This window comes from Temnothorax nylanderi, unplaced genomic scaffold (genome assembly GCF_030848795.1).
Source record: "Temnothorax nylanderi isolate EJ_2023f unplaced genomic scaffold, tnyl_v1.0 TNYL_tig0440_pilon, whole genome shotgun sequence".
Classification (NCBI taxonomy): domain Eukaryota; kingdom Metazoa; phylum Arthropoda; class Insecta; order Hymenoptera; family Formicidae; genus Temnothorax; species Temnothorax nylanderi.
Genome location: NW_027249502.1, coordinates 5872 through 30582, shown reverse-complemented (window position 1 = coordinate 30582; position 24711 = coordinate 5872). Strand labels below are relative to the sequence as shown.

The window sequence follows — 24711 nt, the reverse complement described above, 5'->3', positions numbered from 1 at the left end:
AATGCATCATTTTTGTCGCGTTGTGAATGCACATGTGTTCTGACACAAGATGCGATAAGATCGTTACGCAAAGCGGATCCTTATCAGAAAGATGACTTGTCACGCTGTAAGATTCCGATTTATCTTTGATAGTACAATTGAATTTTCAAGTTCTTAAGATTCCGCAAATCGTTCGTAGTTATCTTCGTGTATTCTTTTGGTTTGGACGACGACTCCCGAATCCCGAAGGAAATCGAAAGAACGAAAGACTCGGAGCGGCGTACAATATTTGATAGTTTATTATTTGCCAAGAAGTAAAATACACAGGCATTTGTTATAATGGTACTGCCGAAGAGTAAACTTCTTTTTTCTTTTTTATACGATATACGGTATCGTAAATAACATCTAGCGACATTATAATCAGTACTAAAAAGAGAGAAGCTGGTCTCGTGTCCCGCCTTTTTCCCTGCTTACATCAGTAACTTTACAATTTACAAATGCGTTTCCCAAGCGCCGCCTTCCTCATTCTCGTCCTCGCCAGCTTCACATCCGTCGCCGTTCTGCTGTGTACGGATTGCACGAGTGCCTCGATCAAGAATTGCCCTCCACGACACCTTGCACGTCTGCACGGTGGTCCCAAGTACATACATTTGTCTCTCGCACTCGTATTTCGCGGTAAGTACACGAGGAGGTGACTCGCACCTCCACGCACGTTTCCGAAGCAGGAATCGATCGATGGAACGAGTTCCGACGGCTCAATCGCGAAATCAATTGACACTTTGGATCAACTATCATTTCATGAAGTCTAGAAAATAAATCAAAAAGGAAAAAATGCTACAAACTGTTTTTTTTTCTAGATATTTCAGTTATCGTATATCCAATAATTGAATAAGGAAAAATATAATCGCGTTTATGTTAATATAAAAATATTATTGAAACGTGATTCTCTTTCTCTCCAGCGCCAATCGGAATGTAAAAGTTGGATTCGATCTCGTGCCACAGTATCGATTCCCGAAAGTTTTACGCCTCTAGTCGCAAATTGAGGTCGCATATCACATTGCCGGCAGTTCCGCTGGAGCTCTTTCGATCTCCGTTAACGTTAACTCTCGATGCGATTAGCTATGTCAAAATACGTAATGTCGCTTAGGAGATATGGAATGTTTTTCCGTATTCGTATACAGAGTGCCCCCCGGATATGTCGAATATTTCTTCGGCCGTGGTCTCACTCTAATTTAAGGTCGTCCGCGTTATTATCGACTCGTCAATTTTTACTCGACACATCTCGACATATTTGCCAACGAATATCCTGGGGATATCCTGGAGCAAAAACGATTAATTAATCGACGAGTTTAGAAAATTTAATACTCGATCCAAGCTGATTATCTAGACAGCACCATGTCCAAAATCGGGACATAAGACGTCTTAAAGACGTCATTGGATCGATATTATAGTTAGATCTTATATTTAAGATCGTCTTACGTCTAGTCAAAGGCAATCTTAAGACTCCATCCAACCAATAAAATGACCGTATTAGTACCTTAAGATATTATAATACTTAAGATGGTCTTGAAATAAGAGCTGACTATGAATACCGGCCATAGACATCATTTCATAAGACGTCTTAAAAATCTCTTTAAGACATCTTATATTCCGATTTTGGACATGCGTGCTGTCTGGAAAAATATTAATTTCAGGACCAATTCTAGTACATACAAAATAAATTCTTCCATCTTAATCCTTGAAATCAAATTCATCGATTTTTATCGGAACTAAACGATTTCAAATACTGAGAATTGCCTCGAACGTAAAATTGTATTCAAAACAAACGCTCTTATTCCTTCGTCTCGATCAGTTCCGGGGCAGGCGCATCCGACAGTCCCGGGACACTCTGCGCATTTACAAAAGAGCATAATTTTTATCTTAAATTCCGGATTTCCTGCGCTTCTCATGCGCTGTTCGTCCCTCGCGTCATTATTCGTGTTATGTAATCTCTCGTTCGCGCAAGATCCCTCTTTCGCTCTCTCTTTCTCTCACTCTCACATACGCACATACGCATCTTTCTTATCTCATCCTCCTCACTCCGTTAGTTTTTTTAAATCGTCGTATCTCTACTCATCTATCTACCTAATTACCTGTTCTATACATTATTTGTGTGTACGTTTGTGTGAGTAGGTGTTTAAAATGTACCACATAGACCTGCAGATTTGATATGACTTAATCGTCGGGATAAAAAGGGGCCGGGGGAGGAAAGATGAGGACAGTAAGGGGGAAGGGGCGGATAATATTCATAAAATAAGTACGTAATCTCGCAATAGGCGGTGATAAACAGTAAACGACGAATTTAACAAGTACAATATTGCTCGATCCCGTATTATATTTATATATTTATACGTATGTATATTTAGATCTATTTTTTACTCGTTTATTTATGTATATATAATATATGTATAATATGTAATAAAGATACTCTCCGCTCGCTTTCTCTCTCTCTCCCTCTCCTCTCTCTCACTCGCTCGCTCGTTTGAAGTAGCCTTCTTTCGCATCCCTCGTCTCTCATCTATTTGGAGCTAATTAAGAAAGAGGTCACCTCGTTCGCTCTCTACACGGCTATGTATATGCATAAATACACACACACACACACACACACACACACACAAATAAATGACATATGCACACCGGCCGTCTTCCCAGACAGCACGCATGTCCAAAATCGGGACATATAAGACCTCTTAAAGATGTCTTTAAAACGACTTATGTCCCAATTTTGGACACAGTGCGTTCTGGGCTGCTTCTGCCACGTTATTTTTAACGTCAGATCTCCCGACCCATGCGGAATCAGTCTTCCCTTCGACGAGGAACTTCATCAGCAACTTTCAAATCTTCAACATCGCATATTTCAAAAGCTATCGGTGACACGAATACCGTCGTCGAAGGAAATCACTTCAAGATTAACCAAGATGTCTATTTATAATTATTTAAAATCTTTCTCGACCTAAGTGATCACTATACGCCTAATAATCTCGCGTCGTAGCATAATCTCTCTCATTCTCGGAATTCATACGAACCCTTTCACTCCTCTTGTAACACATTCGTCCGACGAAGCGTTCAAAGGGCATTTTTTTCCCTCTCCGAGAGAAAGCAAAGGACAAGCGAAATCGAAAAGGCTACGCAGTTATTTGTGCTCAATCCTTACTAGCCGCGCCGCTTGAGATCGACACCCGTTGGCTATTGTCTGCTCTCTTGACATCTCAAAAGTGCACAGCGCGCTAAAAAGGAGGAAAAGTCGCGATAGGTGCAAAGGACTTCGATCCTCGGATATCGTAATTTGTGACAAATTGGTGAACTAGCAAGTTTACAAAACTATCGATGAATTACTCTACCCCGGCCCAGGCGTACCTCTTAAAAATTGTCGCGATACCAATAAGAAATTCACTATGTGAGAACCTCTCGCTATCTCTAGCTGTTTTAGTAAGGTTCACGAAGGTTCACTCCAGGATCATGAGTGATCCAGGTCGTTCAGGATCACCGACGGATGTCAATTCTCGAGCCGCGTCAGGCTTCTCTACCGACCTCCTCTCCTCATCGTATGATTTAACAAGGTAGGTACGTCGCCCTCGTGTAAATACAATAATGTACAATCTTTCTTTGGAGTTAAACCTTACTGTGATCTCGGCGCGATTGGCGCAAAAGGGGAGAATTAAGGGACAGGGCGGGTGAGCTGGATTGGATAGGGGCAAGGGAGGGTTAAGGGAGATAACACCTACGTTCTACGAGCTGTCGAATGCGAGTCGAGCTTTAAAAAAAAAACGACGAAAGAAGACCTCGCTCTATCTGCAGCTTCAACTGACTCCTAATAATCAACGTGGCTGAATGCGTTATCATCGTTGCTTCGGTTATCTCGCCATATAAGTCTTCTGCTTCTTCTTTTTCTACTTGTCCTTCTTCTTCTTCCCTCTCATCCTGCTTCCTCGTCCTTCGCGTTCGTGATTCCGCTCCCTTCCTCCTCCAAGTGTCGCCGTGATCTCTTCGCGTACTTATCGCACGTGAACACCCGGCAAAATTCGCAAAACGCTCTCGAAATTACTCGATACTGACTTCGGGAATACGCGTAATCGATCAGGGGGGAAAACAACGCAGGGTCCCCCCTTGTGTTTCGGGGGAGACTCGAGGGAGAGGGAGATTAGGATGTTGCTTCTTTCGTTTGTAGACAGGATCGTTGACACGCTTCGAGGGTGATCCTCGAGTGCAAATTGTAATCGCGGAGAGCGGCAATATACGATGAGACAAATAAATAAAGCTTGTACTCGAAATCTTTTTTCTAAACGGGAGATAAGTGTAATAATTTTTGTACTATTATCTTGTTCCTTTCTATTTTTTCCCCTCCGTTTGTTTCTTGCGCTTCCGATACAGTCCCGTCCTACTCTCTAGAGTCGATTAAACCGAGAGAATTGAATTAATCGCTGCAATTTTTCGTGCATTTAATCTTTCCGGTATGTGTACGTGTACGTGTGTGTGACTAACGAAAGGTATATATATATATATATATATATATGTGTATATTAATTTTTATTTAAGTTCCATCGTTCAACGCGCTAACTCTGCCGGCAAAGAGAACGAAGCTGTTCGTTCCCGAACCGGAGATTGGATTTTAGCTCCGTTTTTTAAACTACGCGATAACTCGACGCTTTTGCCATGCTAGAAAAAGATTCCATCGGCTTCTTCGTTGTGATCGGTACAATAAGACTGTTCCGTTAATCTTAAGTTAGAGATCCGTTTTTAATCCAGCTTTGATGACCGATTAGCCACATCTAAATGCCTCGAAACATTCGCCTCGAATCTTCGAAGCTCTGCATCGGCGGATTATTGCCATTGTAAAGACAAAAAGCCCGTCTCGGAGATTAAATCTAATTTTTAGTTGCAAAATGTGAATTAGTAAGGTTGAAGATGGAAAATTAAATTTTGGATGTTTTCGACGCTAAATGAGGAACCGGACTTGTACGGTCAGATCTGAAGCCGAAAGTCAGATTCAATCTCCGAATTTGTAACGTGCGAATCTGCTTCGTATATTAACCCTAAACTTGCGAAAGCTAAGGAAGTAAAAAAATTTCGTTATACGAAGGAAATGCAGAGCAGATACTCACCAGTTCACCGACAACCAATTCAGCGTTTATTTTTCTTTCACGTCGATTTTCTCCGCATTATCGTTCGCGGAGCGTATTATAATTTAATATAATATAACTTAAGAAACTGTGCCAAAAATCCGAAAAACGTTCAAAAGATTCCAAGTCCCTTTACATATCGTCGCGATGATTTTTAGACGCCTATGGCGATGTGTACGCGTGATTCAAACGATCTCTTATTACGAACGAAAAAGGACATTACGAAATTCTGAGAATTATACTTTACAGAATCCACTCTGTCAAGTTTAGGGTTAAGTATTTTCATTAAGTATTACATGTTCTGACGATACCGAGCTCGAAAGGTATCGGCCGGTACTCGTATCGGTGAAGGTGAACGAAAAAACAACGTTCTAACAGACGTAACGCGATTATAGATCGCGAGTAAACGATCGAGTAGACTGTCGAATGTAATTGTGCTGATTGTTGTTGGTGTCGATGTTGTTGTTGTTGCTATTGTGTTGTTGTTGTTGTTGTTGTTGTTGTTGTTGTTGTTGTTGTTGGTGGTGGTGGTGGTGGTGGTGGTGGTGGTGGTGGTGGTGGAGGGTGATGGTAGTGACGCTCGCGTGGCGGCCGACGGGGTGCGGATAGTCGACAGAGAGTGTGGCCGCTTACTTGAGTAGTTGATGGGCTCGCTCGTTGGCCACCTGTATCCTCGTCTCGTTTGATTCGCCCTGCGTGTCAAAGAACAAGAAAAAACAAGAACGCATTGTCATATACGCGAGCTGCGGACGACGAGGGCCGATCGACGATGCGGATCGAGGCTCTTCCAGGGATTGGAACCGCTTAACGCTGCGGAATCGTTATTTCTCTTGAGGATTTTACGAGAACTGAGAGATTCTTGGAAAATTTGTCGCTCGTAACGTCGACGCGTTTTCGTTAGCGCACGAAGAAACGGGGGTCGATCGCGGGGATGTCAATTTGATGAAATGTTCTACGGAGCGTTTTTGCGCTGACCTAGTGAATTTCGTGTTACACGCCGGGGACGAATAAAAAAGCTTGTTAAGAAAAATCTCATTCCAAAATTATTTCGCTATAATGACAAATTGATTTCTATTTCGCCACACCGAAGCAGCGACAGCGTGACGCGTTCGCTAGTTGATATTTCCGTTTCGGCTGCGAATTTATTCGATATTTTCCTATCTTGCTAACAAAAAAGATAACATCGGATAATTCGTCATTCAGTGTTTGCCAGTATCTAGATTATTCTAGATAAAATTATCCAGATGATCATCCAGATAAAGAAATAGAATCATCTTTATCTTATTTAGATGAAAAAAATACAAAATATATTCATCTTCATCTTAGATTAAAAAATCATGTTATCTTTATCTAAAAATTATTTAATGTAGTAGGATTTTTATTCTTTCTGCCACTTTTTACCGCCGTTTAAATTAAATTCGATCCAGAATGTTATATGTATAAAGTTGTGTAAAGACCTATTTTTGAAAGAAGTAAATTATTTATACTGCAAGAATGTCATGATACTCGAAAACAGATTGACTTCTAGTAGTAACGGAGAGGAAGATTTCTTTCGCAATATTAAAAAAAAGAGAATAATAAGCAAACAATTATTAGTGATAACACTGAAGCACTTTCGTATTTGGAATCTAAATCGAAGCACCTCCAATCTCTCTTATAAATTTTCCAAATATTAAAAATATTGTTCTTAAATATAATACATACATCCCTGTCATCGTCGGTGCCAGTAGAGCATCTTTTTAGTTTAGCATAGCAAACAAGTTTACTCCGTCGAAACCGCTTATCAGATAAAACATTCGAAACTTTTATTTTTGAGAAATAAAAACTTAAAATAAAATTGTGAGTAGGTACTGTTTTAATATCCCTTTTATAATCTGCGTAATTCTTTTGATAAATTTTTATAAATAGTCTCATAAATTCATCTCAGATTATTTTGAAATTATCTACGGCAAACACTGTCCGTCATTATAGCGAAATTTATTTTCACGCGTCAAACAAGCGTTAAGTTTCCGCCGCAAAATCTCTTTCCCTTCGTGCGCGATTTCAGAAAGACTACGCGTCAGAAATTCTCCAAGAATCCCGAAGCTCATTTCTCCCTGCGTACATCGTACACGGCTAATAGTCGGTACGGTCGCGAACATATCGACTTGAGTCGTGCGGCTCCGCGCAAACCGTCGGGATGAAATTGCTGCTCTTTCGCGACGTGTCAAGCGTGTTAACCTGATCAACCTCGGGGAACATCGGAGCGAAAGCGACTGACAGAAAACGGTGCGGTCCCGATACCGGGAGTTCAAAGGAATTAAGGCTCCTGTAGTGCAATTCTGTAACTCGTTATGCCGTCGTTATGAGCTATTTCGTCGTTACGACAATTGCGCAGCTTTTTTACCATATAAAATATCTGCGCAACGATAGTCGATACCTCATAACGAGTTACAGAATCGCACTACTGGGCTCTTTCCCGACATCTTACGAGACTGTGACGTCAGAAGCGAGAAATGTTGAGAATTGACACGTTGAGTATTCTTGCATGCCATTTCCAAATAAAAAGGTATTTGCTTAAAATAACACTTCAGGTCACTTCAGCACACTTCGAAAATACTCCGAGATTAGGTTAGGTCTATCCCTTTCCCTTGACAGTTAATAAACAGCAGCAAAGTGAATGTAATACGAAACCTAGTCATGCGCCTGCGCATAATCCCGCATCGTATCACATTCGTTTTACGGTTGTTTAATAACTGTCAAGGGAAAGGAATGCAGCTCGGAGTATTTTTGAAATGTGCTGAAGTGATCTGTAGTGTTATTTTAAGCAAATATCTTTTTATTTGAAAATACCATGCAAGAATTTTCAACGTGACATTTCTCACTTCTGACGTCACATTCCAACATGGCCGCCGCGGCGAGTATCCAGGAGCCTTAACAAGAGGCATTCCGTCGCCGTTGTCGGTGACAGCGACGATGACGCCCGTTCGTAACACAATCACAACGAGAATGACAGCACGTGTGATGGGTCTTGTAACAACATGTGTTATAACAATGGGGAGCGATGACACATCCCAGTGATCCCAGTGCGATGCTCTTGCCGCTTGCGGTAGCCACGATACATCACGTTTCTCCTTGTCGAAATAAAATCTCCCTCGAGAGATAATTTATAAATCGTCCAGGATTATTCTTCAGACAATGAAGAATAAAATTTAGGATTATTAGATCGCAATTAAGTTAATTATTAATTGCAGCAATTATTAAAAGGACAAATTCCCTTCTATCGACTTCGAGATGCACGAAGTGCACCTCGAGTTTATTTTATTATAGCGACGAATTCTCTCTGACTTTGGAGCCGATCTTTCTCTGACCAAGAAAAAACAAACCCCGAGACCCTCGTTGCTTTTGACTCAATAAAGATTTTTCACGAGTTTACGAGTTTCGAGAGTACTGGCAAGATATATTTCTCGCGCGATCCGGCTATGCAAATACCAGATCGGCCATTCCCACGAAGAAGCTCTTTCGTGTATCGCGGCTATCGAGCGGCTGTTCACCGTATATAGATATCGTCGTACATATCGACGGAGAGCTTGGTAATGGTGATAGAAGTAAGTAGAAGTGGTAGTTATTTGGTGGTGGTAGTTTTCCGTTGTTGCATAGGTTGCTTGCGGATCGGGTGGGTGCCCAGGCAACGACGAGAAAATAGCAAAAAGGGAACGGATGATGGACGGGGGACTCGCTCGCAGAGCTGAGAATATTCGAATAATCCGATATATTCCAAACGTTTCGATAGCTAGACATCACGTTCCAATTGTAATATTATCATGCCCCCGGCCATTCTGATTAATTAAATATTATAGTCGGATGTACGGTGACGTAACTCACGGTAAATCGCGCATAATATAATATTCGCGCGCGTATACAATGCTATGCGTTAAATCTACTCGATAAATCAACATTCAAATAATTCAATTCGATGACTAATACCTAAGCGCGTGGATTTTATAATTTAGCACTTAACATCTATTCCTTCACTCGCGCCTCGAATAATCCCAGCCCCGAGATCCGAATGTCAGGCCTCCCTACGTATAATACACATAAGAGTACGCGTGGTATAATTTCCATTTCTCTTTTTTTCTTTTTTTGTTCGAAACGGCGTCTCTGTGATATGCAACTTGTGGAGCTCGGAGGAGGCGGATACGGATGGAGACAGACAGAAGACGCATTTTACTTGAGCAGGTCGTGCGCACGTTGGTTCGCCACGGCTATCCTCGTTTCATTCGACTCGCCCTGCGGATTATCAGTTCGGGTTTCGGTCACAGAGTGTGTGGGGTGTGGGCGTGATAAGCGGTTGTGCGGCTTAAGTTCACCGGCGAGTGGTGCACAATCTCTCGTCGCGTCGGGTTTTGTAGTTCCGCGCGAGATTCACAACCCCCGTTCGGTATCCTTGCTTTACATCTCGCTCGATTGGGTCGTAGCGAGCCTCACTGTATTAGTCGCTTACGAAAAATCATCAGCTAGCTGATCATTATGTAACGATACGATCGATAACTGATACATCATATACAAATTTTACGCGACGTTACATTTAAAAGGAATCTGCACTTGAATTCCGATGGTAATAAAATGAAAAGTTATACTCGATTGATATCTCTCGCCTGTTTCCTCTTCCCGTCTGATTTGTCTCTAAACCTTTCATTCATTAATCGTGGACTGTTCAAGATTGTACACCACTATGACATCCCGTTAAAGACCATAATTATATAATAATCTTTGTGCGGACCACAGATTTTCGAAATTATCCAATTAACATGAAAATTATACAGATTACACACAAGGGATGGAAAATTAGATGTTCTTTTGGAATTACATTTATATTTTAAAACGTATGGCCTTTAAAGTGTCGAAGATCCTCAAACAATCAATATTTGCCGTCAATATCGGTAATATTATTGAAAAAATCATGTTACCAGAAAAAATAGTTAATTTCAACAGCAAAAGACAGAAAAGATAGCGAAGAGTTGTTAATAAGAAGAAAAAGGAATAAGTGGAAAGCGCGAAGAAAAAATAATTCGATATAAATTTAGAATTTTGAATAATTTTAGTCTGAATAAATATTGAAGGTTGAAGGGATGCTATCGAATATCGATTATTGATTCGCGCGTTTAATTCGGGTTAATGTAAACGTTGCGAGTATCATATGCGGTAAATATGAGTCATATGACAAGATCGATCGCAAGTTCAATAGCAACGCGTTGCAATAAGTAATGACAGATAATTATTGAAATATCATTACCGTAAGTTATGAATACGAATACATATTGATCGTTCGAGGAGCGTTTTATAGCCAGACAACTTTGTCTCTTTTCTGTCTAGGATCTACTAAAGAGGACTATGGTAAAAAATTAGAGATAACACGAGTTCTCAACCGTTCTTATTTAAGAAAAAAAGAGTATTTAAAGAATTGTCACGTCGTTTGAACACTAATTGTAAGTTAATAAATCGCTATATTTTACTTCATTACACTGCAATACAAGTGTGTTATTTTTACACGCATAAACGTCTAAAAATGACACATTTGTGTTATTCTAAAGTTCTTTTTACATGTTTCTTCTGTGTTAAATTATGTCATTTAACACGTTTAATCGTATTAATTAAAAGTTAATACATTCGTTAATACATTAACACTCAATCGTGTTAAATGACGTGATTTAAAACGGAAAGAAATGTATAAGAAGAACTTTAGCTCGGACTACACACACGGATAACACACTCGGACTTAAAGTGTATACTCGCAACAAACTTGCCCATTTTCTAATGTAAATATTATTTTGATTTAAATAACATATAACTCAATAATTAAGCAAAGAGATTTGGTTAACGATTGTATCAACTCTTTTCCGTAATCTTAAAACTTTTCACTTCTCTGTCTTCGAATCAAAATAAAAGTCTTTTATCGTCCTATTAAACATTTTTTTTTACGACATGTTGAAAACTCATGGAAAGTACCACAGTTCCTCGGTAAGAAAGACTTTCGTAAAAAAGAGATAGAAAAAAATATAGAAAGAGAAGGAGCGGTAAATCCGAAGCGTGTTTAGACGCGTGAGTGGAGCAGTAATTGCAAGTACAAAAAGAACACAGAAGGCATGCAGGCTGTGCTGAAGGGACGATCGACCAGTAGCGCGGTTGGCCCGGAGAATTTCGGCGAGGAACCGTGGAATAAGGGCGCGATACTTAAGACATGGGAGAGGGCGGGAATCGTGAAACGGCTAAATCGTGCGATGCATGTGCGTGAGCATGCAATCTTGCGTTGCAACGAAATTGATTGGAATTTCACGGAGTCTTGGAATCGATCTTGAAATTGCCCTTTTACAAATCGCAATTTCGATCGCGTGGGAACTTTAATCCTAAAGAACAGAAGCGTGTCTCAGACTCGCCTATTTAATTTTTTAAAATTTCGTTACCTGATCTCTATGTTTCTGATAAAGCTTGATATAATTAAGGGGTAACACCACTCTAGAGGCCCAAAAATAGAAGAATTTTTTGTGGTTAAAAAAAAGTAAATCAAAAATCTATTTAAAGGACTTTATACATATCTTATAGCGTTTTTTCTTGGCTGCACTATCGCCCACTAGTGCAACACTAGTGCAACACTAGTGCAATATTGTTGCACTAGTGTTGCACTAGTGTTGCACTAGTGGGCGGTAGTGCAGCCAAGAAAAAACGCTATTAAAGTGTATGAAACAATATTTTTTATTTTTTAAATGGCGGCGCTGGAGCCTTGTAAACATAAGCGTTTTATTGCGAGAGATGCTCCGGGGCTTGCAGCATAAATAGTGCGGCATGATCTGGAACAAAAAACCAAAATTTTTCATAATCTGCATGATAATAGCTAGAGAAATACGTAGGGGATTTTTTAAATATTGTTTTTCATAGAAATAGCAAGCATTTGAAAAAAAGTTAATTTTAATTTTTTTTCAAATGCTTGCTATTTCTATGAAAAACAATATTTAAACAATCCCCTACGTATTTCTCTAGCTATTATCATGCAGATTATGAAAAATTTTGGTTTATTGTTCCAGATCAAAATTTGCGACACTTATGCTGCAAGCCTCGGAGCACCTCCCGCAATAATACGCTTACGTTCATAAGGCTCCAGCGCCGCCATTTATAAAATAAAAAATTGTTTCATACACTTTAAGATATGTACAATAAAATCCTTTAAATAGATTTTTGATTTACTTTTTCTTTTAACCATAAAAAATTCTTCTATTTTTCGGACCTCTAGAGTGGTGTTACCCCTTAAGAACAATCAGATCAAAGAGAAACCATTCCTATGTATTTAAAGAACATTTAAAGAACCATATTTTCAAATTTATGTTTTTTCTAAATTTATTATTCGTTATTCAAATATGTTTTAAGATATTTACCATTTAGGATTAAAGTTCGTTACCGAAAATTGCGTTGAGAAAACCGAAAAACTTAGGCATAGCTCATATTGCGTTGCTTTTTGGACATCTTTGTAGAGAAAAAGATGCGGAAGGCGACAACGGAGACCTGCCCGGATTGGAATCACGTGATGATAAGAATAGAGAGAATAGGATGAAGGAAGAAAGAAAAGAATTAAGGAAAAAAGGAAAGAAGGAGCACGGAAGGAAGGAAGCAAGGAAAGAAGGAAAGAAGGAACGAAAGACACATAAGAAAGCGAAAGTGATGACGAACGTGATGTGCATCGCTCTGAGTTTGTGCATTGTGACATAGAAATTCACGTATATACTTATATTCGAGACATGTGTTAGCTCATCCTACAGTAGTCTAATACACATATGCAAACAGTGAAGTCACATTGATCATCTTTCAGACCGTAACAATAATTATAACTGATTAAATTTACATTTTGTACATGTCCATTTAAGTAAGTACATATTACTAGTTCGAGCAATTAAAAATTAATTATTAAATTAAGAATTAATTTTTCTGCAGAAAATCCAATGTCCAACGATTCAATTAAAGATGTCGTTAGATTTATATCTATATAATTGATGACGTCACAGATTTGAGAATAGGTTTAATTTCAGGATTTAGAGATTAATTGATCGGGAATTTAGAACGCTTTTCGACCAAAAAGTTTCCGTTAATTTACAAATAATAGAATTTTCAAGTTTTTAGCTTTCTGTATTGAAACTCTTGGATTGTCAATTTTTCACTTGAGTTACTTTAATGGAAATTTCTCAGGATAATCCTATCTGCTCGATATATTCCTTATTGCTAGTAGCACTATTCGCAGGTGTATATTGGACCTCAGTTCTCATCGACATACTGGATTACGTCTCGAAGGTTATCACTTGATACTTTAGGTTTAACCGACCTACAGTTTCAATGATAATCCTACAACCTTGATGAAATTTGTGTAAAGCGTCTTAAATATAAAAAAATATCATTAATCTATCAAACTGATCGTCGTTCGCGAATTAAAGGTACAAGTCTTCTGCATCAAACGTTAACAACGTAGCTGATCAAGGAAATTCTTTATCCTTCGATCTTCACCGTAAATTTTTCGAGAATCATTTATTTCAAACAATCTACTAATTTTCGTCAATTAAGATCAAGGATTCAGAGCAAGAGTGCAGTGACAACCGTAGAAGCTCCAAGCTTTGAACGCTCTATTCTTGCTCCGAGTCCAATGATCTCTCCAAGACGACCCGTTCTCTCGATCAAGGCTCGCGATATGTATGTCGACGAGTATACGACGGGCGCGAATTGCCGTCCGAGTGAGTTTTTTTAGAGCCATGCCAAGTCGCCGGATGACTGCGGTGCAGCGTTTGGACGCCGGTACTGCCATTACTCGATTTTTATTACTCACCTTGCGGTTAATCCTGTCGATCTGCCGATTCTGATTCTCGAGCTCGCTGCCCATGTCAATCGCCATGTTCCTCAGGTTGCCGATCATCGTGTTTACCTGGCCCATGTTATCCTCCATCTCACCCTCGCGCGCGTCGTTCGTGATCTTAGCGATATAGCCGGTCTGCGGCCCGAGACCGTTGCGGTCGTCCATCACCCGCTGCGGCTGGTTGTTCACGACCTTGCCGTCATCGTTGCCCTTCCACGTGCCCTCATCTTCTTTAAAGCTGGCGCCTCTGTGCGCGCAAGATTGTCGTGCGAGCGACGCGATTAAGTCAGTCTCGGGAGGAAAGTTTAAGGACTAACGTTCAATATAGACAGCGGGAAAGATCGATTTAAAAATCGGAAATGAGTAGTCACGTTTAATAAAATTAATTCCACTAATTCTGCAGATTTGCGCTAGTTAATTTATAAATTGCACTTTGCAACTGGCTCTACAGAGATCAATAATTCATTATTTATTTTGATAATTTTAATGCGCCTTTTTTTCGTTATTTCAACTTGCAATTTTCGTAAAAATTTAGTTCTGATATAAAATTCGGAACTTATACCTAACAGCTATATAACAATATGATATAATTTCATTACAGTTTATAAGTAATATACGAGTTAAAAAACAATTTTCTATAATTTAATATTCCGTGATTGGTCAACATGTCTTCAATTATATTCAACTTATCTTCTAAGTTAATCTCTTAAATATGGATGAGGCGCATTAAATTTATCTCTTAGCACACGTGCGGTCTAATCGTGCAGCTTATTATAATAATAGTAAACTTAATGGGACGATGAAGTATGCAGAGAATTTTTTTCGATTTTCTTTTTTAAAGGAAGAAGAGCGACAGCACAAAAAGGAGAAAAGATGCTAAAATAGTTGTGTCGTACTTGTTACAGGGAAGAACGCAAAGGCCGCAGCACTTCTCCATTCCGGTGAGATTTTTTTCGGCCTCTTTCATGTCGGCGTTAATCTGGTCCATGCCCTCCTCGATCCGGTCCAGCTGTTCTGTTTTGTTTTACAGGAATGTAACGTTAGTTGATGATAAGACGATTATCTCGCGGAGACTTGAAGGGGAAAGGGCAACCACGCGAGAGAGATCGTTATCTCTAATTAGAAGACATAGCAAATGCTCTACAAAAGCGAATTAAACTAAATTCGACTTGGAGGAGTGTCTGCGACACACCCTCTATTGGCGAAGAGTGTTCTACGTGATATAATCAAGCTTCTGTAAAATAAGAAAAGAAAAAACTTTAGCTCTTCGCGGCGTAGGCTTCGATTTTAAGCTCATTTTACATAAACGTCGATTTTTTGTCAATTCCATAATTATCGATCTGCTTATTAGATTAATATATTCATTTTCTTTAAATTTAGTTTCATCGTTTCGATCAATTTTTATCGCAATACTAATTTTCAGGATTTAATTTATATATCTTTCCATTAAAATAAATAAATAGATAGATATAAAAATATATTTATTTTAATGTAAAGATGATTACAAAACGAAAGCGGCCGCTAAGAGTTAAAGCTGTTGACACGTACAGCTTCAAGCAACTCAGAACTTATGGGAATTTTTATTACGAACATAAACGATCTAATGTAATCAAGCGGTCATCGGCTAAAGGGACAAACGAAAGTGTAGGTACATTGCCCAATCCTCTTTCGCTTTCTAATTTAATCTCCTCGCGAGATAAGCGACGGTTCGCTAGAACCCTCACGCGAAGAAAAGGGGCGCCCTTTCTTAATCCTCGTCCTTCATCTCGTTTCCGCGGCAACGTTTCCGTATTCCGAATTACAAAATTCAAACGAGAAGTGAGAATTTCGCGTCTCTGGGAGGTGTCCTGCGTGAAAATTCAATAAGCATTTCCAAGTTTGATTGTTCTCTTAGATTTTTTATAGTTTCAGACGTTTATTCGCGAGAACGCAGGTGCCCTTTTCCTTCTTCATTCAAGCGATTGCGTTCGATTTTGTATTTTAGCACACGGGAGATCAATCGAGCGGAGGTCGATGATACATTGATCTAAATTGGAATCTATTATCTTCGATCAATGGTGGACGAATGAGTCATTCGTTTGGAAGCTCGGATAACAATATATCTACTAGATATATAAGTGGGCAATTACAAAAAAGGACAGATTAAAATAATCATGTAATTCTTTCATGAGAAATTTACTGTAGAAAATATAGTAACGTACAGAATCGATATTTTATTGAATCAAAGAATATTTCGTACACACATGAGAAAGAGAGCATGCGAGAAGTTTTTATTGTCATAAAATCAAAGAAGATGACAAAATGTTTCTTCTTGTAATATATTATATACAACATCAATCTTTTTTTTTCCGGTAAATAAAAGATACAAAAAGCGCAACGCTCTTCATGCGCCATCAACCAGGATAAGGGTTGTTCGCACGAGAGGGAAAACATCCGCTCGATAGATCTCCCAGACTTTGCACAAAGTGGAGTGCGACGAAAGCGCGAATTGCAGTTAAGCGAAGAGTTTCCTTGCTCGACGTTCCTACATCGAGCGAGTTGCTCTGTTATGTGTTTAGAGAATATGTGCAGTGAGTTGCTTCCTCACTTAGTGAGTGGTACAACTTTTAGCTAAGGTGTACAGGGTGTCCCGAAAGCTCTCACGGAAAAGAAAGGTTTTGCTGCAACAGCAAATCTATTTGTTAAATATGGGACAACTAACATTTTTTGCTGCGAGAGCTAATTAATTTTGCAATAATAGCAAAACCTTTTGTTGCAATAGCAAAAAGTTTTGCTGAACTTTGCTATTGCAGAAAAAGGTTTTGCTATTATTGCAAAATTAATTAGCTCTCGCAGCAAAAAATGTTAGTTGCCCGTAGAGTAGGAAATCTTTTTTTTCCGTGCTCGTCTAACTGCGCATTGATCAAAGTAGTATCCACGAAAATTGGACAAAATCTAGAACATCCAATTCCGAATACTAACTCGTTAGTGTTACAGATGAATTTCGGATGAGATGCCTTGTGTACACGTGATATCTCGGAGATACAATTTGCATCTCAGCTAAAGCGAAGTTGCCGTTCCTTCGTCATTTCGTGGAGATATTTAGATAACAGGCGAATCTTTCAATAATCTTTAAATTGAAATTTGTTTATAATAAACTCTATGTGAAATTTATCTTCGGCATAAAACACACGATCCTTTTATACCTTCGTAACTTAATTTCTTATGCTATGCTAAGAAATCAAGGGACTACTGAACGAACATAATTAACGAGTAATTAAAATAGTCGAACAACGGTTAATAAGAGGAATTTCGAGACACCCTGTAGTGCCCACCGGTTTGGCTACAGTATACAGTGGATACGAGTTTGCCTAAAAGACAGCTCTATAGACGCGCGTAGGAGTATACTCATTCTTGGCTAACAATATGTGTAAGCGATATCCTTGTAATATGAGTATAGCGGGTATTCGACGTGGCCGACGTAACGGTATACTTTCGGCTAAAAAGCGGAGGCCGGGTTCGCGGCTGTTCGTCTTACCGTGTTGTCTCCGATCTTTATTTCGACGATGAAGTGCGTTCGTGTAGGTGTGTCGTGTAATTGTATGTAAACGCAATTGCACGCGTCGTGTTGACTGATAGATGCGACGCGAATGCTGTGACACGCGTGTCATGAAACGTCTTGATCACGTCTGTTGTCCGCTTGATCTGTTTTCCTCTGTTTCTTGTAAAGGTCCACGTTCGCACGATTTTTGTTCCAAGTGTATAATCCTTTGCATATGTATACAATCAACCGGCATTGAAGTATTAATATATCGGTCCTATTGACCCTATACGCAGCTTCCGAGGGTGACGATATGTTGATTAATAAATTATTTCAATCGTCAAATTTAAGTCATTTATTTAACTACTTTTATTGCCTTTCATTAGCTATCTAATTTTACATCTACAAGGATAAATCCAATGTGATATTAAAAAATATACTTTGTAAGCATTTAAATCTAGAGAACTGATTAACAAGCAATGATCCTTTCGTGAACAATTGAATAAAAATTTATGGATTATTTTCTTACAATTAGACGTCTCGTAAAAGTCTTATTATATAGGTTGGGATCAATCCGCTCAAATATCTAAAAACCCGCGCGTAAGTTTTATAAGAAAACTTTTCAGATAAAAATTGTTCAGTATTAAGAGGGTCATCTGATTATGACTTTTACTTGACCTTAGGTCAAGGTCAGAGCACTATTTCAAGGTCAACTTTATTTTTTTCAAATAGGAACCCCCACTTTTCATCACATATTTTTGTAGCTGATGTCAAGACGTTTTCAAAACACTATAATAAAGCTCTCTTTCGTTAAGTATTTTTTGAGATATTTTAAATTTTGCCATAATTTTTAATATAAAATATGAAATATCTTATAAGGTATTCAGTTTTCGATAACTTTATATTGGTACTTTTATACATAAAATAATGAAAAAAATCGATTGTTGTATAAAATTAATAAAAAAATATTTTAAAAAATTTTATTGCATTTTATAGACGCACTAAATTTTGCAAAATTGTAAATGTATAAATTAATATTATTATTTGATTCCTTTCATTACTCTACGTATAAAAGTATCAAGATGAAGTTATCAAAAAATGAACTTTATGAGATATTTCATATTTTATATTAAAAAATATTATGGCAAAAAATATTTCAGAAAATACTTAACGAAAGAGACCTTTATTTTATATTATAGTGTTTTGAAAACGTCTCGACATCAGCTACAGGAATATGTAATAAAAAATAGAAGTTTCTATTTTAAAAAATTAAGTTGACGTTGAAGTAGTGCTCTAACTTTGACACAAGGTCAAATAAAAGTCAGCATCAGACTCCCTCAACACCTTTTGTTTAAAAAGTTTTCTTCTAAAACTTACAGGTTTTGAGATATTGTATTTGAGTGGATTAATTAAAATGGCCCATCCTATATGTATATTGGCATAAAGTATATTCAATCTGACATTATTCGTAGCTATACCCTTGTGTGACTTATAATTAGAAAAAACTTCCTCTAGTTAATTCAATCTAGCTTTTAATATACTTTAACTTTTTTCTACTTTTTTTTAACTACACTTTCTATTCGTTAGTTCGCTTCTCAAAGTAGATTTGTCTTACTTTAAATACCAAACCAAACCTAACCTAACCTAACCAAGAATGTAAAATACGTGGCCTGAGATTTATAATATACCCAAAGATTTAGAAATGTCTGATTTTAACGCGTCGATGTACCCAAAAATCGTGCGACGCGCAACAAATCCCGAGGGAGCAAAAATCTCGAAAGATGCGGAAGGGAGGAACGAGAGTCAAGAACGACTTGAGGAAACCGGAAAAAGGACGAGGGAGACACGAGAAAGGTATGGCGGAAAGTAAGTATCGTAACCAAGGGTATATTAGTATAGTATGCAGTGTGGAAGAGAAAGTATACGCAGACAGCAGTGCCGGAAGCCCGAGAGAAGCCGAAGAAAGAAGGGCGGAAAGAAGAGCGGAAGAGAACCAAAGAAGCGCGCGAGGAAGTCAGAGTCAGCCGAAAAGAAGAAAAAAGGGAAAAGAAAAACAAAGACCACCGCGCTTGGACGGTGAGGGTGAAATGTATGTGAACGGTATAACAATGGTCTGATTGTGAGTGCGCTGCTGGACAGTATGTAATACCACTAAATACGAGTATATACAGTACACATCATTGTTGATAACAGGGGTGTAGCAATAAAATAAAATAAAAACCGATGGTAAAACAAAAGGCAAGATTTCAAAATTTCCTCCAACATTTATTTCACACAAGAGATCATCCTGGAATATTCTCCTTTTCTGGCCCAAAGATACCGGCTACACCCCTGATCGATAAGTATAAAACAGCAAGTGTCGATGATGCACGCGTGAGTGTCGCGTGTTATTATCTCCTCAGCGAAAAGGAATAAGCGAGTAACGGGGCCCCGTTTCTCGCGTCGGCAGATTCATATCCGATTTTCCCCGATCGGTATTCCGGCGCCTAATCTGAATTGTTTGGTCGGTCGTTACGATTACAACACTCACAGATAATTTCGTGAGAGGAAAAAAGAATGATTTCAAGATAGACTGGAGTGCTTTCGCTCAGGGTTAATGGCTGTATCAGTATAGGAATCGAGAAGTTAGAGAACGAGGCGAGCAATAAAGTTATAATAGATGCCGAAAAGTCGCTTCTCGACGGATTAGAGCGGAAAGCGTAAAATTTTTCGAATACGGGAAATCGACTGCCTCGAAATCGGAGTCCTGCTACCAGTCCCCTTCCCCAGAAGCAATCTGTATGCAGGACATGTCAGAAATACGCGGCGATATTTCAGAGCGATGGTCGTGAACAGATGTGTGAGGCGGAGAGATGCGCGTGCAGGAAAACGATACTTTCGTCCATTAGCAGAACCGCGCGAGCTATCGCTCGCAATTGCCACGCTCATGAGATATCGTCGCGTATTTTAATCGCACGGCGGATAAGAAGAGTATTCTCCGTGTCTTCCCCGCTATATAAACACCCGGCCCGACAGTCTAATTATTTTAATTCTACGTAGCAGAAGCGAGGCGTTTTGAGAATTAATAACAGCAGTACGTAAAAAACCGAGGGGATCAATCGGTACTTTTTATCTTTTAGGTATCGTTTACGAGGTCTCCAATATTTTTAGTTTGACGAGGCAAGGGATCGGCAAATATTTATAGCAACGAAATCATAAGTACGGATGAGTACTATTCTTATCCCCGGTACCCCGGTACATTATGTGCACACTGTAAAATGTTGATATTTTTGATATCGCCGGTTGTCGCTTCCAGTGTCGGCCGGGACCGGCGTGACGGCCAAGAGGGCCGCGCACGCCAGGATCTCTTTCGTACGTTCTTTCGGAATTTTTCTCTTTCCTCTCGCGCAAAACTCTCTATTGGTTTATGTTAGATGCTAGAGTGAAGTGGCTTACCGCCTTGCTCGTCCAGCATTACGAGGGATTTCATCCCGACCTCGTGGCTCTAAACAGGCAACCGACAGGCAATCAGGCGGCGTGTTAAACATCGAGGAAAAGTTAATCGCCGTCAGGACGCTCCCTCGCCTCCGCGGTGATTCTCACCCCTTCCCCCCCAATAAAAGAGAAAAGGTTCTCTCCGCCAAACATTCACCGATACCGAACGCGGGGAGAAACGAGGGAGAGACGTGCAGAAAGATAATGATGGAGAAAGAGATAGAGATGAGAATGTCGGAGTGGCGAGAGGGCGCGAACGACGAGTTTCGACCTCAACTAATTAATCTATTATGCATATCAGGAGGGTGGATGGATGAGGGTGGATGACGACGTAACGCTTGACAGTTGGCGGTAAATGCTGACACGTGGCAAAAATAGGATTAAACGATAAAAAAGAGGAGGGGATTTTAGAAATGATGAAAGGGGACGAGTACAAAGAAAAGTTCACCCTATTACTGTTATTCTCAATTAATTAATCTAATTATTCAGGAGGAATATCTAATTATAATTTTAGGAGGGTTGGATGAACGAAGACGCAGTCACGTTTTTACGCTAAGTATAATTAGTAGCAATTAATTTGTTAAGATCTAAAGAGGGTGGCGACAAGAGTGGCGATGTGTAGATTTTCACCTGGCTGAGTATTCGATGAAAGGTCCTGGTAATTAATAGGAAATGCGTAGATTTCGTGTTAATTATACTTCCTGCAAATCCTAGAGGATAAATGGAAAATTCAGTCATGAGTAGGAGAGGCATAAAAGCAAGCAATACTTTATAAACACTGGAGAATGAAAAGTGAAAGATGAGACAAAAATGGAATAAACCTACGCAGTTTTCCGTAACATATTTTCATGAATTAGATGTTGATAATCTTTCGCACTTACGTATATAAAGAACAAGTTTTCTCCACTTCTGTGAAGTTAGCACTTCAATTTTGGAATTTTGATGTAATTGATGGAGTTCTAGCCTTTCCCCAAAGAGTTCTAGAGGTCTTGATAGGTTAGAAAAAGAGTTCTAGTGATTTAACCCAAAAAAGAGCGGTTCGAAGTTTTGGGGTGCCAACTTCACGATTCATGATTCGAAAATCGACGATAATTTTTTAATTTTAATTTTAATCGATCTTGTGTCTTAATACTTTTCGATGGAACTCTTGAGGTGCTATACAGAAATCCGAAAAAAACATTAGTTTTCAAAAAAAAAAATCTTTTTTCCGAACTTAAAAATTTCTCAATTAGGCTAGAACTCTTTTTCTAACTTATCAGGAACTCTAGAACTCTTTGGGAAAGGGCTAGAACTCCATCAATTACATCAAAATTCCAAAATTAAGGTGTTAACTTCACAGAAGTATTTTCTCCAACAATATGCTTTTCGTTGCGAGTGATAAATATCAGATTTCTGAGTGCGAACGATTCCGCCAAGTGATAATTCCGCACTTCGGAGAAGTAAATGGACATCAGAGCAGAGCAAAGCCAAAGAGGAAGTGGCAAAGGCGAGAAAGACAGAGAGAGACAGAAGTGCAGAAAAAGGTAAAAGGATAGCGGCATACTCGGCCGACGAGTGTCCCGCGCAGTAGACATTGATAGAGTATCATGCCACTGAAAGATACGGTACTGGAGATACGGTATCGGGGAGATCGGGGGACAAGATCGGGGTAACGAATGGAGTTCCGTCGGGTGCCCTAAACCTAGGTGGGACCCTAAAAGCGACAATGTCGCTGAAGTATTATAAGTTCGACATCGACGGGACGTCATTGATCTTTCGACTCATCCGCTGGCGACGCGAGAGAGCCGCTCTCGTCATCGCGGGATCCTCGATCGTTTGCCTCTGCCCGATGACAGCGAATGGGTCATTGTCACGGATCATCCCTCGGCGAAGAAAAGAATCGACTCGCACGGTCGACTGGTGTCGAGCCCGTGCCCAATTAGACTGTCGATCATGTTGATTCGCAAATAATTACTCCACGAGAGATTACTAAATAAAAAATAAATAAATAAATCTCACACTAATTAATGAAATCAAAATACAATTGAGGTATTTCTCAATTGCAGACACGCGAACAAGATCCTGGAATGTTCGAGGACGAGCGATCATCCAGTTGACCGTTCGCAGTCGATTCTTCATTTCGCGTGACTCTATCGGGATTCCGGTAATAATCACAACATCGGAAGCACGCCCTTCCCGAAGGGAAACGCAAATTGACAGCTAATGAAGACCGTCCTTCGCTTCGCGCCTTTTCGCTTTTTCCATCGGCTTTTTCCCCCTCTTTTCTCCGCTTGTTATGCGTTATTCTTCTTCTTCTTCTTTATATCGATGTATATATGATTTTGTACTCATTGAACTATCGCATCGCTCGCTCGTTCTTCGCAGGATAGAGAGATAGAGAGAAAGAGAGAGAGAGAGAGAGAGAGAGAAAAAGACAACGACTTATTGGTGTTTACTGGGAGACTGCTTACCGCCTTGGTGGTCTAACATCGTCAGAGTGTTCGCTCCGATCTCCTCGCTCTACGACAGGTTCGAAGGTGCCACACATTAACGGAAACGAAAGAATCGTTTTTCTCAGTGGATGCGTGCGAGAATTAACTGCGGAACAAAGTCACAGACAAGAAAGCAACAAAATCGCACGGACACGTCCCATCGAGTCAGAAACGGTGACTTTTATGCGGGAACAGAATCATTCGTAATAGTAATATAATTCAATTATAAGACTGCTAATTCGCCAATCGTTTGCCGCAACTTTACCGCAAGTTGCGTTTGTCAGTGTATAAAAAAAAAATTTTCCGGAATCTGGAAAATGGTGCCCCTCGACAGAACGTGCCGTGCGTAATGAACAGATAATAATATATCCATTGACGTCAAACGAATAGGTAATATAATAAGTAATTATAATAACAATAATAATAAATAATAATAATGTTAAAAATAGTAAGAAGGTTAATAAGAACGATGAGAACTGAAATGAAAATCCAGAAGCAGATCTTGTGATATTGATATCTCTGCCAATTGTACGTACATAATCCCCTAATCGCAACGATGTAACCATAATCGCTCACCTCCTTCTTCATAGACCGATTGCAGTCATGCTGTTTTATAGTGCTATTAATTATTTGATCATTAACTATTTTTTATATTAATAACAGATTCTCCTAAGAAACGACGAATCACTAACGACAGTTATTCGGATAATCCGAATTCCCGAAAAGTGTTCGATTTAACAACCGAGAGGCCTGCATCAAGCTATCCCAATTTCTCAATTATCAGTTCTAATTTAATCTCCCTCGCACCGCAATCATGATTAATCAGCCACGACTGCAACCGGTTTCTGCATTTATCGCTTACGTTAGAAATTATAGAGAGAATAGGGAGATAACAACGATAACGAACATTGATGTCGACGATATTAAGAGTAATGACGACTGATGAGACGATCTAATCCTAATGGAGCGTAAATAGACGAGATGCGTCGGCGACGTTGAGAAAGAGAGAGAGAGAGAGAGAGAGAGAGAGAGAGAGAGAGAGAGAGAGAGAGAGAGAGAGAGAGAGAGAGAGAGAGAGAGAGAGAGAGAGAGAGAGAGAGAGAGAGAGAGAGAGAGAGAGAGAGAGAGAGAGAGAGAGAGAGAGAGAGAGAGAGAGAGAGAGAGAGATTGATTGGCGAACTAGAGACGCCGCCTCCGGAAGAGCTTTCTCCGTGAATAAGAAATAGGAGTAAAAATTAT

At 39.4% G+C, this 24711-nt stretch overlaps 1 protein-coding gene across 3 annotated transcripts; it reads right to left on the bottom strand.

Annotated features, from left to right (window-relative positions):
• Positions 1 to 260: 260 nt before the first annotated feature.
• On the bottom strand, positions 261 to 24481 carry Snap25 (Synaptosomal-associated protein 25kDa). Of its 3 annotated transcripts, none has more exons than XM_071721879.1 (4): positions 23452 to 24481; positions 14904 to 15021; positions 13981 to 14254; positions 261 to 5830 (listed from the first exon to the last, which is right to left on the bottom strand). In XM_071721879.1, the coding sequence occupies exons 1-4, from the start codon at positions 23468 to 23470 to the stop codon at positions 5768 to 5770; spliced, it is 474 nt and encodes a 157-aa protein (XP_071577980.1). In that variant the 5' UTR covers positions 23471 to 24481; the 3' UTR covers positions 261 to 5767. The 3 variants fall into 3 exon arrangements, with proteins under 3 accessions (XP_071577980.1, XP_071577978.1, XP_071577979.1); XM_071721877.1 differs by lacking the exon at positions 23452 to 24481 and adding an exon at positions 20963 to 21911; XM_071721878.1 differs by lacking the exons at positions 261 to 5830; positions 23452 to 24481 and adding exons at positions 9231 to 9407; positions 20963 to 21930.
• Between the last annotated feature and the right edge of the window lie 230 nt (positions 24482 to 24711).